Here is a 20360-nt window from a genome sequence, read left to right as displayed (position 1 = left end):
TACCATGTACCAGCCTCCCTCATTAGTGCAGATGCAACACGAGAAATTGCTAAATTTCACTGCACAGGGTATTTGCATTCGACTGGTTCGTATGCCTGTGCCTGCGCACATACAAACACACGCAAGCAGCAGCGCATGCCGCGGCTAGTGTCAAAATCGGATGCCAAGAACAAGATCAATCGATAGAAACAAAGAACCAAGTATGTTTTCTTATTCGAAGTCTGTTGGTTAAACCTCTGATATGCGAAAAGAATAAAAAAAAAAATCTGTTTGAATTTCTTATAAGCGGGTTCCAATGTACGGTACATTTTCGGACGGACCCGTAGCGCAGTCGGTAGCATGCTTGGTATGAGTCCCAGTTCACTGTGCAGACTCTTTAATACGGTGTGTCAACTGATTCCGTACATATAGTCAGTCGGCTAAGGACCGTTTTGGTTACTTTTTGGCGTCCCGTTAGCAAACACATTTTTCTGATAGATTTTAACACCACAACACTAAAGTTTTGGGGCAATATTCCAAACCACCGGTGAGAAAAACGTTGGTTTGTGTGTATGTTTTCCTTCTTTGGCGTTACTATTCGTGTTTTGAGGGTTGGGTTCATAAAACGGACATAAAACTTAAACCGCTTGACAGAAATTCTTTAACTGTAAATCATTCGAAAGGGAAGGCATTCATGTACACGTTTGTGCCACTTAAAATGACGTCATTATCTGTTTGTTTTTGTAATTATGACGTAATTCAGTATGCTAACAAAAATCATAATGAGGCAAGTAATCCGCTTTGGTTTTCAGTGTAAAACATTTAAACAGTCCCAAGAAATGAAACATACACATGTTAAATTTAAAAACAATAAGGAAGGCAAATCAAAAAGAGCATCTTTATATCATTTGCAGGTTTAAACCTTTTGATTATGAGTAGTTCAACGCCGTATATTCGGCTATGCTGATTTCGACAATTTAATTTTGATAATAATTTTTATATATTTAATTTTCAGAGCTTGTTTTTAATCCAAATATAACATATTTATATGTTTTTGGAATCAGAAAATGATGGAGAATAAGATGAACGTAAATTTGGATCGTTTTATACATTTTTATTTTTTTGGTGCAATTTTCAGATTTTTAATGACCAAAGTCATAAATTAATATTTAAGCCACCAAGCTGAAATGCAATACCGAAGTCGAAGATTGCTTGGCCAAAATTTCAATCATTTGATTGAAAAATGAGGGCGTGACAGTGCCGCCTCAACTTTTACAAAAAGCCGGATATGACGTCATCAAAAGTATTTATCGAAAAAAAGAAAAAAAGTCCGGGGATATCATTCCCAGGAACTCTCATGTCAAATTTCATAGAGATCGGTCTAGTAGTTTGGTCTGAATCGCTCTACACACACACACACACACAGACACACAGACACAGACACAGACACACACACACACACACACACACACACCACGACCCTCGTCTCGATTCCCCCTCAAAACTTGACTAAATGTAAAAAGGAGGAATAATTGCAATCACACACACACACACACACACACACACGCACGCACGCACACACGCACGCACGCACGCACCCACGTACGTACACACGCACGCACGCACGCACGCACGCACGCACGCACACACACACACACACACACACGCACGCACACACACACACACACACACACACGTACGCACGCAGACACACAAAGACACATACACAAACATACCGACAAAATGACAGATATACACACAGTGAGACAAACCGACACAGAAACACCCACACATGCACGCACGCACTTATGTACGCGAACAAAGACGTAGAGATGCTTATAGAGAAACACTTATGCAACCAAAAAAAACACGCACACAAACACACAGACAGACAAACTTCATTCTTGGTAGAGAAATGCATTTCTTTCTGTATTGCTTTCTCTTTAAGTGCGCCTACCTCGCACAGAGAGAGAGAGAGAGAGAGAGAGAGAGAGAGAGAGAGTGAGAGAGAGACACACAGACAGACAGACAGAGACACAGAGAGAAAGAGAGAGATAGACTGATAGACAGAGGGAGAGACAAACAGACGAACACACAGACAGACATAGACAAACACACAAACAGAGACACACAGACAGACGTCACTATTGTATGTGCATGTAATTTTGTTAAACCACACGTTACGTTCACCACTGAACGTGTAACCATGTAAAACGTTACTTTATCCCACATACGTGAGAGAGACACCCGTGAGATAATAATCGTTCAAATCACACGTGTGTATATCATGTAAATGAGGTCATGTCAAGCAAGTCTGGCAGGGACCTGTTTTTCCACTGCTTATGATGCCAAAGTCACCGAGACAAACGTCATTATAGAAACAAAAATTGCGCTCGCTAATTACCCTCGATGAATCTTTAGAACTAACACGTCACGCCACACTTTCAGAGTGACGTTTCTTTGCTTTGACGTACTAGATTGCACGAGGCTTTAGGAGAGATCGAGGTTCCAAAACAAGCGTCTTCAATTTAGCTGCCTCGACTGCAAGACATTTTCAGTAAAATACACGTAAGTACAGTATGTAGGATAAACAGAATACTACATGGCTTGCTGTGTCGTACCAGATTTACACTCGTTGCTTTTTCAAATAGTGAACAGCTCGCTTTCGCTCGCAGTTCAATTTTTTAAAAAACAAGAGGCGAAGCCTTCAAGGCTCACGTAAGAAATCGACAAACAGTAACACAAACTCAATCACTCAGTCACACATACACACACACACAGTAAGCATAGGTGACACTGTGCAAGAAAGCGAGACACTAGATCTAGATCTGTCTGTCTGCATGTAGCCTACTTACAAAGTTACAGGGACACGACTGCCAACTAGTCTCGGCCCGCACAAAAAAACAATGACCGAGACGTTCAGTAATTCCTTCGCGTGACGTCTAACCCTCTTACGCCATAATGTGACGTCTTCAAATGACGAAATGTTAAAGTTTCTACCACAGACATACACACGCACGCACGCACATACGCACGCACAGACAGACAAAGTTACGAACGCATAGGCTACACTTCGTGAGCCAACAACTCTTGTAAATCTGGTACGACACAGCAAGCCATGTAGTGTTCTCTATATCTCTTTATATGTGTTTACTTGCATTGTAATCCTGGGGGGGGGGGGGGGGGGGTATAAATGTATGTAACGCGCAATACATGCCTTTTAACTTACTAGAATTGGAATTTTCATTTAAAGACTAGCATAAGAGTGGGACACGTGGTTCATTCGTTATTACCTTATTACACAAAGAAAAAGATAACGGCACTGACGCTACCGGAAATGAATTTATCAGTGAAATTCTACCATTAATTTAGTAATCGATGCGATGTAAATTATCCTAAAACTGTGGTATGATCACGACATCGTTTAGCATTTAGGGTCAAATGGTGCCAACACTGGCAATCAAAGCTGGCGTTTGAAAGGAACTTTCTGTGTTTTTGAGTTCATTAAATGTTGGGATGAATATGTCAGGTTTGAGGATGCACAGTTCTGCAGGTTCATCTCGGTATTCCACCCCCTCCGCTTTCTGTTGTAAATATTAAGCTGAGTGATCGAATGTGGAAGCTACATTTGGTCAAAGGTCACAGAAGATTTGCGTCGTGCAGCGAATGAACACCAATGAAAAGAGCAGACAAATCCCCGAGCGTTTCTATTGGGTTTGCTTTTGATTATCCATGTATAACCTGCTTCCTGCAACTATGGTAACCGGGGATTTATTGCCTGGGGAACATGAGATTTATTTCCCAGGTGCTTGTGAATGAAAACTCGTGAAAATGATGACAAACATGGATAACCCAATAGAAACGCTCGGGGATTCTTCGGCTCTTTTCCTTGGCGTTTCCCCAGACCTTAACAGACGACACGACACTGCTTTGCAAAGTTCCAAAAACGAACTGGCAAACTAGCAAAAGGGAACAAAAAACAAAACTACTTCATAAAAGGTCATACATTCACCACAAACAAATGAAACCTAGCGATATATTTTGTCTTCTTACAGAGTCATGGAGTACGTGTATCTGTGTTTCGATACACAGAAGATCGGAGAAACACGAACGTCAAGTTCAAGTCAAACCAATTGACCCCTGACACACACATTTTGACCCGTGCGCAAGACGTTGTATCGATAAACGAAGCACAAATAAGAAATAATAATAAAAGCAAAGAACATAGCAACAAGATATGCAAACATCTAACAAAGCCGAGCAAGCAGACTGACAGGTCTGATGAAAAACAAAGAGGTAGTACTAAGTCGGAAACAAGATCGCGATTCTTTCCTTCGCTGCACGACGCAAATCTTCTGTGACCTTTGACCAAACGTAGCTTCCACATTCGATCACTCAGCTTAATATTTACAACAGAAAGCCGAGGGGGTGGAATACCGAGAGGAACATACATAACTGTGCATCCTCAAACCTGACATAATTATCTCAACATTTTATGAACTCAAAACAGAAAGTTGCCTTCACAAGCTTTGATTGCAACAACATGCTGGGGCCGCAAACCATGAGTTATCAAAACGGAACTCGTGTTTCAAAGCATGGCTCCCTGTGTTGATTTGGCACTTATTTTCTCACTACCAAAATGATGACAAAAACGATGTTTGGTGGTTTGTTGTCAGACCAGCTTTTTTGTCGGTGCTCGGAGGGCATATCGACTTTTGTTTCATATTTATTGACCGCGGTCTTCGGCCTTGGTCAATAGATATGAAACAAAAGTCGATATGCTCCCCCTCGGACCGACAAAAAGCTGGTCTGTCAACAACCCATCAAACATCTTATAGCCATTGAAATAATGCATGCACACGGAATTTATATATGTTTCAGAAAACCCTGCAGTATTTCCTCCTTGCACTTTCTACAATGAACTTTTTTCGCCGCTTGGGAAATGACGCCAAAAAGTTTGACGGCAAAAATATGCAAGACAAAAATATGGAAGCTGAATTTCAGCTTAAACAACTATGTGATCGAAATACACAACTGGAAGACGAAAAGGAAGACCTTAAGTCAGAAAAAAAAGTTTTACAAATAAAAATTCAGGATCTTGAGTTCAACAAAGAAAAACTGGAAATGACCTCCCGACCGCCAGCAGGCAGAATCCATGCACATACTTCACACGCAGCAGCTGATTCTTTGCTACACCTCCCACAAAACAACCATCAAGACAGAGCAACCTTGCAAAAACAGGAGACAGAGATTCAAAACCTTAAGGCAGCAATCAAGCAACAAGAAGACGAACGGGGAGATTTTGAAAAAAAAAATACAGTATTACAACATCGAGTAACCGATCTTGAAGCATTGGTTAAATCCAGCAAGAAAGAAAGACGCCTGTCGGAGAGTGAACTAGAAAGTCTTAAATCTGAACGAGAAGATTTGCGCTCAAAATTCGCAGATCTCGAGAGGCAAACTGCAATGCAGACGAGCGACTTGTCCAGACTAGAACAAAGAAGACATTCTGCTGCGAACGAAGCGAGCCTTTGGAAAGACAAACACGCCAGTCTTTCTTCTCAAGTCACTACACTGAATCAATCACTGTCCAAAGAAAAGGCTGCCAAAGAACAGCTCAGATTCTATTTGAAAGAAAAAGAAGAGCAGATTGAAGGATGGCAGAAAGAAAAACGCTCCCTCGCAGATCTCGAGAGGCAAAATGCAATGCAGACGAGTGACTTGTCCAGACTAGAAAAAAGAAGACATTCTGCTGCGAACGAAGCGAGCCTTTGGAAAGACAAACACGCCAGTCTTTCTTCTCAAGTCACTACACTGAATCAATCACTGTCCAAAGAAAAGGCTGCCAAAGAACAGCTCAGATTCTATTTGAAAGAAAAAGAAGAGCAGATTGAAGGATTGCAGAAAGAAAAACGCTCCCTCGCAGATCTTGAGAGGCAAAATGCAATGCAGACGAGCGACTTGTCCAGACTGGAACAAAGAAGACATTCTGCTGCGAACGAAGCGAGCCTTTGGAAAGACAAACACGCCAGTCTTTCTTCTCAAGTCACTACACTGAATCAATCGCTGTCCAATGAGAAGGCTGCCAAAGAACAGCTCAGATTCTATTTGAAAGAAAAAGAAGAGCAGATTGAAGGATTGCAGAAAGAAAAACGCTCCCTCGCAGATCTTGAGAGGCAAAATGCAATGCAGACGAGCGACTTGTCCAGACTAGAAAAAAGAAGACATTCTGCTGCGAACGAAGCGAGCCTTTGGAAAGACAAACACGCCAGTCTTTCTTCTCAAGTCACAACACTGAATCAATCGCTGTCCAATGAGAAGGCTGCCAAAGAACAGCTCAGATTCTATTTGAAAGAAAGAGAAGAGCAGATTGAAGGATTGCAGAACGAAAAACGCTCCCTGGACAAACAGACGAGAGACCTTCAAGCAGAAATCGTCGGTCTGCAAAGCAAAACTGGGGAACTCCAAAATGAAACAGACAAGCGTCGACATTTGCTCACTGATAAAGAAACTGACTTTGAACAACGACTTCAAATGTTAACTGAAGAGAACAGACACTTGAGAGAGCAGATTGTCACGCACAGAACCACAGCTGAAAATTTGAGAAAGCAAACCGCAGCTTTAGAAGCCTGGAAGAAAGAGCATGATCGAGATGAACAACAACTGCGACAACAAATTTCCGAATTAAAGGCAAGGGCTCGTACACATGGAAAAGAGCACACTGCTGAGATGAAAAATATGCAATCTCAAATGGAAACATTTGTTAGAGACATGAACGAAAAACTAATGCGCATGCAGACACGAGGAGCTGACAGAGACTTTTTGACAAACGCATGGAGATCTTATCGTAGAGGATTTGATGATTGTGAATCTGAAAGTAGGTCAACTGTAACAATCGTCGAACTGCCAGATGACAGCGACGAGGGAGAGCCTCAGGAGAATTAGGTATTGATGCTTTCTCAACGACGTGTTTTCTTTCAGACAAGGCACGGCTTCGGTCTCTCCCTATACCGACAATGAGTGGAAAAAAACCGTCATAGCAATAACATATTTTTTTATTAGAATACTGAGACAAAACTCTGGCAGCACAATTCAAACTTGGAATTTACATACAGATTTACCAGGGTTATCTTTCAAGATTTCTGCTCTAAGTAACTACGGGTCAAATTTGTCTTTCCTGGTCAGATGTAAACTTACACGCAGGGTTTTTGCATTTATAAGTAGTCGGATCAGAAAAGAATCCTTCAGCCTACAGAATGTTCGAATCGCAGCTTATCTTAAACAACAAAGCAAATCAAGATGTCAGTCATAAAAATGAGATAACGTTTATTTTGGGAATCCACATGAATGAAACAGCAGCACGCCAGCTCCGAGGTCAAAAGAGGGGAACACAGTACACACCACCGTGAAGGCCGTGAAAGGTGAATGCTCGCCTAATAGGCTTGAGGTTTACTGGCCGATGTGAATGCGTTATATATTGTGTGTAAAAAATGTCTGTTTGTCTGTCTGTCTGTAAAAAATTCCATTTCAAACGGCAGAAATTAATATGTAAAGCGCGGAGAGCACAGTTAATTATGGTTCGCGCTATATAAGCTCACCATAATAATAATAATAATAATAACCACCAGAGCGAACTTACCATTCATGTAATGCAGTCAATTTGGTGACTTATCCTTTGATCTGCCTCTTTGTCTCTGTTACCTGTGGCCGAGGTCTTGTCGCCGGGTAGCGCAAATAAGTTAAGTATAGCATGGAGTTACGAACACGTAAAGTCTACGTATTCCGCAGCTCCGCAAATGCGAAACTTGGTGGTCACGACGCTTGCTTCGTTTGCGGAGTAACGAAATACGTATAAGGAGCTAACACTGTGCGCAAAGTTGTACTGTTTTTAGTGAAGGGGTATATCCCGTGAAGTCGCGTCTAACTAGTGACGTCAAAAGCCTTAAGGAAGTCTATTAGTCTCGGCGATACGGAGAAATCTTTCTTTTTGTGTACTTTACGTCATGATGTTGTGTTTGATTACGTAATATAGTATTCGTTTTCTTTATCACGTTGTCGAAGCTCGAGCTCCAAAGCACCGCGGCGGACATTTTAGTGAAGTTGAAATCCACACTTTGCTAGAAAAAAACAAGCAAAGCAATGAGGATCTGTTCTGCAACATCCGTTGACGGCTGAAGTTCCGCCGCAAAAGCATCCGAAAAAATAACGTGCGGCCCGCAATGTTTTTTCGCCACACGCGTGCTGCGCAAAGGTTTACGACAGGGGGGGGGGGGGGGGGGGGGGCTGTCGTAACTTTACGGTGAACGTAGCGGCGCAAGTTTCGCTACGATCGCGTCATGCCCACCACGTTTTCATCTTACGGTGTCCGTAGGCTCTGCGCATATGCGTAAAGCCGCTACGTAGCCGACAAGACCTCGGCCACTGATGAGGTGAATACGCTGCGTAATCCATGGGTACCGAGCCGCGATCTGACCTGTTTTGTGCGTGTTCGTAAAGTTCAACTGGAATAATTAAGAGGTCATCTGCATAATAAGAGTTTAATATTGATGGACTACTTTCTTCAACGAACGACTGAAATATTCTGCGGTGTCAGAGTCGATATCACGCGTGGCTACTAGCCTACATACGTCAATATTGTGGAAATAAAGAATACTACAAACGATACACACATATTGCATGGGTTTATAAAGCGGAATCGAGATAATTCGCTGGCCGAACCGGCCAAAGGCATGCACAACCAGTATCGCGATCGAGATCAAGGGACACTTATCCATACATTTTACACAACAGACCACCATCAACGCAGAACTGAACGCAGAGAGAGAGAGAGAGAGAGAGAGAGAGAGAGAGAGCGAGAGAGAGAGAGAGAGCGAGAGAGCGAGAGAGAGAGAGAGCAATCAAAGCACAACGCAGTTACCTGGTAGTTAATATTCAATCTGAAATTGACATCGACTTTCAAGGTGCATAACTCTTGAAAAGTTGTCGTAACTGGGAACTCGCTTCGGATCCATTCAAATGACACAAACATAATCAGAAGTGTATTACCGAGATAAGAAATCAAACGCTATTAGGCTTCCTCTTTTGTTTATTTGCTTTTGCTTTACGTGGACTGATTCGATTATTAGCTGAATCTGCCAGTAAATGTGCTGTTCAAGGCTGTTCGAACTGTTGTCTGCTAGACAGGCTTGTGTGAATTAATATTATTGTTAGTTAGTTAGTTAGTTGTTGCTTTTTTGGTCCAGCGGACCATATTGGCCAAATCAGGACCCCATTAATATTAATGCCGGGTTCAGCTAGTGGCATCATACTGAAAATGTCCATGTTTGGAGACACAAAAAGATCAAGCCGAAACTAAGTTAGAGATACGATGTAGATATAGGGAAGAGAAGCAGATATGACCGTAATATTTATGCAACTGCAAGCGAAATTATGCCTACAAACTCAAGAGCGGGTCAAAGTCGACACTGAGCGATGTGCCGCGATCTACAGACATAAACATCACAGGCGTAACGTCAACGACATGCGAACTATCGAAGTTAGACTCACCTTAAACGTGACGACTGAATATTTAAGTAATTCAAATGTGAAAACCGAAACAGAACAGTGCGATAAAAGGCACAATTTCAAACTGCAAACCGAGTTGGGTCACCGACTAAACCGGCGCAGCACAAACTGATTTCGTTGCGCTGCTGTCATCGTGCGCAATTCTGGAATAAACACATACCCGGTATATCGATTCGAGTATTACGAAAGCCGAAGTAAACTACACACAAGGATATTTTAAAATTACTTTTAAAATGTAAAAACGAATGTCATACCTTTTTAAAAGCAATATGGATGACTGAATGTAAAAAAATACAAGTTAAATGACGACGCCCGATATGCAGACACAATAGAACTGATCTCTTTACGCATGAATTCAGAGACATGACTTTCGTCCACGGAAACTTTCGGCGAGCCGAAAACAGGCAACAGCAAGTTTGAGTGGAAAAAGTTTGTGTTTTTAATAGAAACGACGTGGTTAAGGGATAATTAGGTTACACACCTCGTCCTGGATAGCTTGCATATTATCCCTCGGGTAGATTTTTGGGTCTGGGTGGCCGAGTGGTAAACGCACTTGCCTCGGAAGCGAGAGGTTGCGAGTTCGACCCTGGGTCAGGGCGTTAGCAATTTTCTCCCCCCTTTCCTAACCTAGGTGGTGGGTTCAAGTGCTAGTCTTTCGGATGAGACGAAAAACCGAGGTCCCTTCGTGTACACTACATTGGGGTGTGCACGTTAAAGATCCCACGATTGACAAAAGGGTCTTTCCTGGCAAAATTGTATAGGCATAGATAAAAATGTCCACCAAATACCCGTGTGACTTGGAATAATAGGCCGTGAAAGGTGAATGCTCGCCCTAATAGGCTTGAGGTTTGCTGGCCGATGTGAATGCGGTGAATGCGTGATATATTGTGTACAAAATTCCATCTCACACGGCATAAATAAATCTCTGCGCCTTGAATCCGTGGTTGAGATATGTGCGCGATATAAATTGCATAAAATAAAATAAATAAATAAAATAAAAATATTACCTTGGTAGAGACTCGATACTACCTGAAAATCGACCCCCGGGAAAATGTCCAAGATGTCCGGACTGGGAGGTGTGTAACCTGTATGTGTTCCACGGTTCACCACGCGACAACATTATAAAAGCACGTCTGCACATCTTTGCAGTTGAAAAATACATTCAGAGTGGCAAGATACCAGTTGGCCATTTGCTTTTATCAGTGCCAAGCTTCAAACCGTTTTAAAATCTTGTAGCCTTACCCGGGAATACACTTCAGGAAAACATCTGTGGCATAGAAATCTGATTCCCATATAAACCTCTAAGAAGCAAAAGAAAAGCCGCCATTTTTTGTATGAACGCTAATCTCGTGATATGCATGGTCTGACTGTTTTCCCTGCAGTTTCCTCGCTGACACTGATCCTAGGACAAACGCTGTTATGTTTATTTTGATTTTTGTGGTAATAATTGTTAACGGGAAAAGACGTCAGATTTGTGGGTTCTATCTGAAGAAGGAAACTCGGATGTTAAATATTTACTATTGTAACATATATTCAATATAAGGAACTTGGGATGGTCCAAATAGGAGCAGTCGGGTACCTACAGAAATTTTAAACCCTAAGATAACTAATTGAGTCGAACAAATAGAAACACGTTGTGTAAGGCAAAATTACTACATTTAGTCAATCTGTCCAACTCACAGTACGAAACTGAACGCACTGCATTTTTTCACCAAGACAGTACAGCTTCGTCAACCCCCGCGGCAAGAAAATCGCTCACTTTTCCCGTGCGACACGAAGTGAAATTGACAAGCCAGTATAGCGCAATAGCGTATTGCGGTAAGCAAGAAAGCGCGCTTTTCTGTATTCTTTTTATATTTAGTCAAGTTTTGACTAAATATTTTAACATCGAGGGGGAATCGAAACGAGGGTCGTGGTGTATGTGCGTGTGTCTGTGTGTCTGTGTGTGTGTGTAGAGCGATTCAGACTAAACTACTGGACCGATCTTTATGAAATTTGACATGGGAGTTCCTGGGTATAAAATCCCCGAACGTTTTTTTCATTTTTTTGATAAATGTCTTTGATGACGTCATATCCTTCTTTTCGTGAAAGTTGAGGCGGCACTGTCACGCCCTCATTTTTCAACCAAATTGGTTGCAATTTTGGTCAAGTAATTTTCGACGAAGCCCGGACTTCGGTATTGCATTTCAGCTTGGTGGCTTAAAAATTAATTAATGACTTTGGTCATTAAAAATCTGAAAATTGTAAAAAAAAAAAAAAAATTATAAAACGATCCAAATTTACGTTTATCTTATTCTCCATCATTTGCTGATTCCAAAAACATATAAATATGTTATATTCGGATTAAAAACAAGCTCTGAAAATTAAATATATAAAAATTATTATCAAATTTTTTTTTCGAAATCAATTTAAAAACACTTTCATCTTATTCCCTGTTGGTTCCTGATTCCAAAAACATATAGATATGATATGTTTGGATTAAAAACACGCTCAGAAAGTTAAAACGAAGAGAGGTACAGAAAAGCGTGCTATCCTTCTCAGCGCAACGAATACCCCGCTCTTCTTGTCAATTCCACGGGCACTGCCTTTGCCACGGGCGGTGGAGTGACGATGCTACGAGTATACGGTCTTGCTGCGTTGCGTTGCGTTCAGTTTCATTCTGTGAGTTCGACAGCTACTTGACTAAATATTGTATTTTCGCCTTACGCGACTTGTTAACTTTGTGAGCTCGTTTTTAAAACAAACATATTATATCTATACGTTTTTGGAATTAGGAAATGATAAAGAATAATATGAAATAATGTTTTTATCAATTTCTAAAACTTTAATAATGGTACCTAGTTAACCTATTTTCGTTAATTATGATCACATTTTTTTGAGAAAACATGCCATATGTACATTAACAGCTATTGTGTTTTCAGCGTAGCAATAGGGTCCGATATTTAGACGAGACAAGTATAATGCCGACGAGTCGAAGACGAGTCGCATTATACTTGTTCGAGTCGCCATGAGGTTAAAAACGGAACATTTCAATGCGTCATTGCCGGCCAGCCAATCAGCATCAATTGCGCGCGACACACCCTTCTACTGAGCAAAACAAAATCCACTTCCTGCAGCTGCATGCAGTGTATATTAAGAACAGGATAGTTCTGGGGACAGAAAAACAAAGTTAGCATAGCGTCAGTGGGGGTGGCCTAATATAGACACGTGCCCAATGTACGGACCCCTACCTTGAACGTTCGTACCCGATACGCCAAAGGTAAGGGTCAAGGGATGAGGGGTGGTTGTTTGTTGTTTCTTCTGTCAATAGCTTAGGTGTTTTACTTATTGAATATTCTAAAAATTCTTTTATGTTGGTAACCAATGTGTGTTAGTGTGTACATGCATGTGCCGGTATATGTTTGCGTTCACGTGACACTCGTTCTCTCTAATTCTCTCTCTCTCTCTCTCTCTCTCTCTCTCTCTCTCTCTCTGTCTTTCACACACACACACACACACACACACACACACACACACACACACACTCACACACACACACACTTAAACTCACAAGAGCACACACATACACACATACACACACACACACACACACAAACTCACAAGAACGCACATACGCACACACACACACACACACACACACACACACACACACACACACACACACACACTCACTGAGTTACATAAATTATTCTACTATTGTGTTTATGGCGTGGTCTTCACGTTTTTTCGCTTTTTTTCTTCTAATCCTATTTTTTTTTTCATCTGTTCTTTCAGGAAGATGGTAAACACATTTATAAACAGTGTGAATGTACAACATTGGCAACGATGTGTGAGAATCATCTTCGTTTCGCATGTTAGTGAATGTTAAGATTCTTTTGACTGAGGAGCTGTCATACAATTAAAAGTAATGTGTGAAACACCCAAAACTGTAACAATGGAAAAACTAAGAAATTTTGAGATTCAAAATGCAGAACTTCAAGAAAAGAACAAAGCCTTGGAGTTGCAAGTTGTTGAATTGAGATCAATAAAGGAAAGTCAAAATAATACAATTATTTCATTAAAAGCAAATTTGGCTGCTGCTGATGTCAAAGTGGATACCCTGAAGATAGAAGCTGAAAAATTGAAAGCTGCGATAGAAACTCTGGAAGAACAAAAGGCAAACACGGAGACGGAACTTAGAGTCCGAAACTCAGAGAGACTTTATTTTCAAAATCGTTCTTACGCCACGGAAAAAGAGTTATCGCAATCGAAACAACAACTGAGGAAACTCGAGATAACGGTTCGAGAGCAAGAAAAGCAAATAGTGGAACGGGATTCAAAATTCCATCAGATGACTAAAGAGTTCACTTCTACGCAAATGCAGTCAACAGAGACCATATGCACACTCATCATGGAGAACAAGGCAATTATTAAGGATTTGACAGATAAGCTATTTCACCAAGATGTAGTACATTCCAGCCAGCAAGAGAGGGTTACAACTGAAACACTGGGGTTATTGCATCATATGGTGTCCGGTGTTCCCAATGGCATTCACTTACCTAAACATAGACAGTGTATCGGGGAAACTGATGAGAATTCTGATCTAGATCATGATGCACTTGAATCGCAAGACAACATTCCTTTCAAAACGTAGAAATCAATTCCACAGTTGTAAAAGCAATGCACACATCCGTTCCCCCTAAGTTGGTTCCAGCCCTCCGTTCCTCTGATATTATCTCCCGCAGAATTAACGTAGGTATAAAAAAAAATAACTAAAGTGTTCGTCGTCGCCAACCTCCGCGTGAATGCGTAAAAGAAAGAAGGGGGGGGGGCGGGAGAGAGAGAGAGAAATAGAGAGAGAGGGGGGGGGTCAGAGAAAGAACGTGAGAGAAAGCTCACTGTATGTACAATTCTTGCTATGAAAACCATTACATACTTTTGATCTGTTGACATGTTTTTTGTTGTTATAAGCTTGTTTTTCACACAAATGACCCTTCTAATTGGCTGGACGTAAAGCAAATCATGATCTTGTCTGTATATTGTTTCTTTAAGTGTAGTTACTTATTCATCAATATATTCAAATGATTTAATTCGTTGATTGAATGTTCGATGGTTACTCTTCAGACTTTTTGTGGTCTAGGAGTACGGGACCTCTTGTACAGTACAAATCCCATAACTTTTCCCAGTTCATTTTTATTTCATTACATACCATTTAGTACACATCAACTTAGATACCCACTAATATGTTTACTGATCTGCTGTTATGATTGTTTTTTCTCTCTCAGTTGTTTACACTAGTATGCTTGTATAATGTTAAGACTACCCGATTTAAAACGTTTTCATTCTTTTCCTTTCGTTTAGAAAGCTTATTTTTAAATATTGTATGTACAAATGTTTCCACTTTGATCCCATTGTCTCTGAATTGTATATATATATATTGTGGATTTCCCCTTTCCTGATGTTTGCAACTGGATTTATCCTTACTGTTAAAGGAGAAATGGAACTGTTACATTTTTAAAGTCTGCCGTATCATTTATTTACTTATTTACTAACGTTGTTTGTTGTTTCATTATGATATTGTACGATTACTTTTCCTCTTTATTTTGTTTTCCCGTATTTACGAAGAATACGGACGTGCACGTCTATTTACGTGTGCCCCTTTGCGTCTTTCTATGATTGTACACATATTAACTATTGGTAGACACTTTGTCTTTCTGGCACAGTAGTTTAACATTTATTCTATTTTGAAGTAGAGATTTAAAGACGTAAGATCCGTTTTATCTCAATTTAATGGGCGGGGATGTAGCTCAGTCGGTAGCGCGCTGGATTTGTATCCAGTTGGCCGCTGTCAGCGTGAGTTCGTCCCCACGTTCGGCGAGAGATTTATTTCTCAGAGTCAACTTTGTGTGCAGACTCTCCTATGTGTCCGAACACCCCCGTGTGTACACGCAAGCACAAGACGAAGTGCGCACGAAAAAGATCCTGTAATCCATGTCAGAGTTCGGTGGGTTATAGAAACACGAAAATACCCAGCTTGCTTCCTCCGAAAGCGGCGTATGGCTGCCTAAATGGCGGGGTAAAAACGGTCATACAAGTAAAAGCCGTGGGAGTTTCAGCCCATGAACGAACAAACAAACAAAAATCTCAATTTAATCAAAATAAGCATAATTAATTTGCTGCAAACATAAAAGAACCAATCAGTACAGAAAACAGAGAGAGAGAGAGAGAAGGGAGAGGAAGGAGCGAGAGAGAGAGAGTGAGGAGGCGAGAGGGTGTAAATCATTGTACGGATTTTACTTAAAGAAAGTATTTTTTGTTTACTTTGCCATATTTACTAAATGTTTTAAGATAGACGGGGAATCGAGACGAGGGTTGTGGTGTGTGTATGTGTGTGCGTACATGTGTGTGTGTGTGTGTGTGTGTGGACAGCAACTCCTGGAAAACTACCGGACGGATCTTTATGAAACTTTGCTCGAAAGTTCTTCCAGATGATATCCCCACAGTAATTTTTCGATAAATGTTTTTGATGACGTTATATCCGGCTTTTTACAAACGTTGAGGCCGCAATGTGGTGACGTCATTTTCCATACAAATTGATGACATTTTGGTCATGCAGTCTTCGACGAAGACCGGACTATAGGATTGGATTTCAGCTTGTGACCTTAAAAATTATTAATGGGTTAAGTCATTAAAAATCAAAAAAATTATAATTAAAATTAAAATCTTAGTAATCGATCCAAACCGAAGTCCTCTTATGCTTTATCATTTCCTGAATCCAAAAACATATAGATATGTTATGTTTGGGTTAAAAACAAGCTCAGAAAGTTTTTAAAAAAATACAGAAAAGCTCGCTTTTGTGTTAAACATAAGCGCTTATACGCTATACTGACTTGTCACTTTTAGCACGCTTTGCACGTAAACGTGTCCGCGGTTTAGACAAAGCTGTATTGTCTTGGTAAAAAAATGCAGGGCGTTCAATTTCATTCTGTGAGTTCGAAAGATTGACTAAATGCTGTGATTGCGCTTTTTGCGACTAGTTTTTATCAAAGTAGTTAGTGCTATGTTTGTGTTTGATGAGAACATACTAAATTGCTATTCGTTTGTCTGAGAAGATTTGCACAATTGATATCGTGTTTTCATTTTTTATTTTCCCTTTCAAGATTGTTAAAGGTTTACCTTCTAATGCTTTAAAATATGTTTGTTATTAGTATTGTATGTTTTCAGATGATTCTTTCATTGAGCATAATTATGTGACCCTCCACCACGAAATGAGTCGCAGTGTCACCTCGCGCGGTTCTGCGCTGGGCTTAATATAAGTTCGGGGAGTGTCTGGTACAGTGTGAGGGTCACCTTAGTCACAGGCTTATAACTCAAACAGTTTTTGCTCTTTTCTAAAACGGTTTTCACCACTGGATAGAGCATAAAACAATCTATAGGAAAATGTAAAAATATGAAAATCAGGCAAAGGTGACATACGACTCATTCCGTGGTGGAGGGTTACATATATATCGATAGTTGCTCATGACAAAAGCTGTTATAATGCAGATATATTATCCATTGTGTAAACGGCACGTTTGTATGTCAGTTTAAAAATGTGTGTGCATCTGACAGATTTTTTCATAGAGTCTGCTGTGGATATGAACTGGACAAAAAATCCAAAACACAAACCGGCTATGAGTGAAAGTTTAGAATAAGAGCACAAAAGAAAATCTTTCAGTTTTGAGGCAGACGACCAAATACATCATACGAATACTGTGTGTGATCCAGAAATGATAACAAGGCTGTATATTTTTTTCTAGAATGTGTGGAGTTCTTTTCGTTCGTAATGTGTACTTTGTAATTGTATTTCTTCTTTTCTTTTATTCCTATGCACACCAAAAAATGTTGTTTAGATAATGATGGATTGATAAGTTTTTGTATTGGAAATGTGTTCAGTACAACGTAGATTAGATTTCATTTAAACAAAAACAAATATTTGAAACAAAAAACACAAACGTCCAGCTGTAGGGCAGGTATAAGCAAATGATTATAAAGCGTTTTTGTTTTGTTTTGTTTTGCGCTGAGAAAGAGTGCTTGTTATGATTATGTGTCTGCTTACACAAACACACTCGCGCGTGCAAATACACACTCTTAAACTCGCAATCAAATATTTGAAAATGTTTCCATTGATGTTATATATTTTTAAATATCGGTTCATGAATTCAGTTTACCGCTTAAATCTACTTCTTTCAGTGTATTTGATATGTAGTCATTATTGTTCCATAAAGTTATAAACGGTGTTATTTGCTTTAGTTTGCTGATTCGATTGTAAATGCAGATATTTCAGCCTGTGTGTTGACGGTATTCTCACACGTGTCAATTAATTCATGTATGTCTCAGTGTAACTGAAAAAAAATGCTTCGCAGCATTTGTTGCGGTCATAACGCAAATATAGGGATGGAGAAAATCGAACCATGAGCAGACAGAGGGCTTGCTAGTAGTATTTTAAGTGATTCTTAACTTTTACTTATGTGAACGAAAGGAAAGGCTTTAAATTCGTTGGGGCGAATTATAATATCGTATTGTATTGTACACGAGAAATGACTCCAAATAGGTTTCTATTTTTTTTCTCCAAAGAGTGAATGTTGCTGTGATTCTTTAACGTGATAATGGTTTCAGTAACGTAGATAACGAATCATTAGATACTTGAGAGAGACTTTATGTGAGTTTCTCTTGAAAGAATGCTACACACAATGGCACATTTCTTGCACTGATACACACTGAATTTCAAACAGAATGAGGCAGAGCGATGTAATTCTAACTGATACTTTCGAGGCGACCCTGTAACAATGTGTGTGTTTGTGTGTTTGTTCTGTTTAAACCAGTCTTGATCTAAGGACTAAGTCCGGTCGAGAATAAAAGCTGGTTCTTGTATATGACTGTGTACGTAGGTGTTAGTTGGAGTGCCTTGGAGAATGATGAGCATATGAGCTTGCGGTGATCATCCTTTTTTGAGGATGAAAGTCGCTTGTTCATTTCAATGCTTGTTATTCTCTCAGGTGCCAGGAGAAAAGGTTCCGTACAACTCTCGCTTACTCTATTACACATGTCGTATGCATTAAGAGCGATTACTTCCCTTTGGTTATTTGATATCACACTGTTAATACAGGGACCCTTTGTACAGTTGTGTGTTGGCTCTCTTTAGACGGAATACACACAATATGATAGCAACTGCTGATGAATATTTAAATACTACTCCATTTTGACTTACGCAAGTACACTCACAGGTGCCCACCCACGCATGTACACACACACAAACACACAGGCACACACACACACACACACACACACACATACCCAGATACAGAAACAAGCACACACACACACACACACAAACACACACGCACGCACGCACACACACATATATACACACACATACACACACACACACACACACACACACACACACACACACACACACACACACACATACACACCTCGATGTTATGTTTTGAAAATGTTACTGCTTTATTATTTGAACTATCGCTGTATATTTCAAATGGTTTTTTTGTTTTGTTTTTTTTTTTCTCTTTTTGTACAGTTTTTTTTTTTTTTTTTTACATGTATATGGTGTACATTACAGGACATCACCTAACCGAAAAGACAGAATCATATAACAGAAAAGCACACTTGGACAATTACAACATACATGGGGTGGGAGGATGGAATGGGGAGGGGGGATGTTCAGTGGTTTGGTGGTCGCATTATCAAAAGGTTTTAAGAACGAAAAAAACTAGGGGTTACATCAAAACGTGCATATACAGGCGCCAATCCTTGTAGAATTTATCTACTGTATTATTCACAACTGCGTTATACTTTTCACAAATAAATCTTTGCTTAAAGTTTCTACTAAATGTCTGAAAATGAGGGGTCTTTTTGTTCATTTTGGAAATATATACATGGTGTTTGGCACAGATTAATAACACATCAAAAGCTTTATCGGTGACTACATTGTTCGCCACTCCAAGAAGAACCAGTTCTTTAGACAGTTTTAAATTGTCGCAATGGGTGCAGTTCGCCTTTAACCAATTTACAAATTCTATCCAAAAAGTCTGCACTTTATCACACTCCCAAAACATATGTAAAAGGGTTTCTTCATTTCTACCACAAAATGTACACAATGACGTATCCACAATTTTTCGCAAAAATAGAAACCTTTCTGTGGGCAAAATTCTGTACAATAATCGGTACTGGAACCATCTCAGACAAGTGTCTTTTGTTGTTTTAAAAACATGTTGAAAAATAGCCTTCTTATCTAACAAACAGTCTAGAGATTCAGACCATTTTTCGATACATTTTGGGACCGTAGTATGTTCAATCAGTTTTTTGTAAATAAGTTGTGTCTTACCTTTACAAATACATTTCCACACAATGGGCTCTGTCATAATAAAATGTTTATCAAATTCTAAGCCGATTTTTCTCTGATATTTCTTAACAGCCTGGATTACACCTTGATACAATACAAAATCGCCTCGCACATTTGGATATTTGATTTTAAACGCATTATAGGATAAGTATCCATTTTGTCCCAAAATATGACCAATCTGAGCTATTCCATTGTCGATCCAATTTTGAATGTACACTGTCTTTTTATCTCTCCGAATATTAACATTATAATGTAAGCATTCTGATACAAAATCGTTAAAGGTTATAGAGTCACATTTTCCATGTAGTTTCTTATAATGTTTAAAAACATTGGTCCAAAATGGGTTTTCCATTCTCTGCATCAAAACATTTGCAAATTCCTCTCCTCTCATATTAATTGTTGTAACAGATGGACATGCTTTAAACAATAATCT

The 20360-nt window shown here is 39.8% G+C and overlaps 1 protein-coding gene across 5 annotated transcripts in view; it reads left to right on the top strand.

Moving 5' to 3' along the window:
• Positions 1-14326, top strand: part of LOC138962772 (girdin-like) — a 42392-nt gene extending 28066 nt beyond the window's left edge. For 2 of the 5 annotated variants that reach the window (XM_070334718.1, XM_070334719.1), the window contains exon 3: positions 13318-14326. Coding sequence is in view for 1 of the 5 variants with exons in the window: in XM_070334721.1 (XP_070190822.1) it covers positions 4852-6924 (2073 nt within the window). In the remaining 4 variants the exon portion in view is untranslated. Of the gene's footprint in view, positions 1-1642; positions 7401-13317 lie in introns of those variants that run through there. The other 3 variants (XR_011454599.1, XM_070334721.1, XM_070334720.1) reach the window with 3 other exon arrangements.
• Positions 14327-20360: the final 6034 nt, after the last annotated feature.

The sequence above is a fragment of the Littorina saxatilis genome, linkage group LG3 (genome assembly GCF_037325665.1).
Source record: "Littorina saxatilis isolate snail1 linkage group LG3, US_GU_Lsax_2.0, whole genome shotgun sequence".
NCBI classification, from domain to species: Eukaryota; Metazoa; Mollusca; class Gastropoda; order Littorinimorpha; family Littorinidae; genus Littorina; species Littorina saxatilis.
The sequence above is the reverse complement of the archived record's forward strand: the minus strand, read 5'-3'. Positions and strand labels throughout refer to the sequence as shown.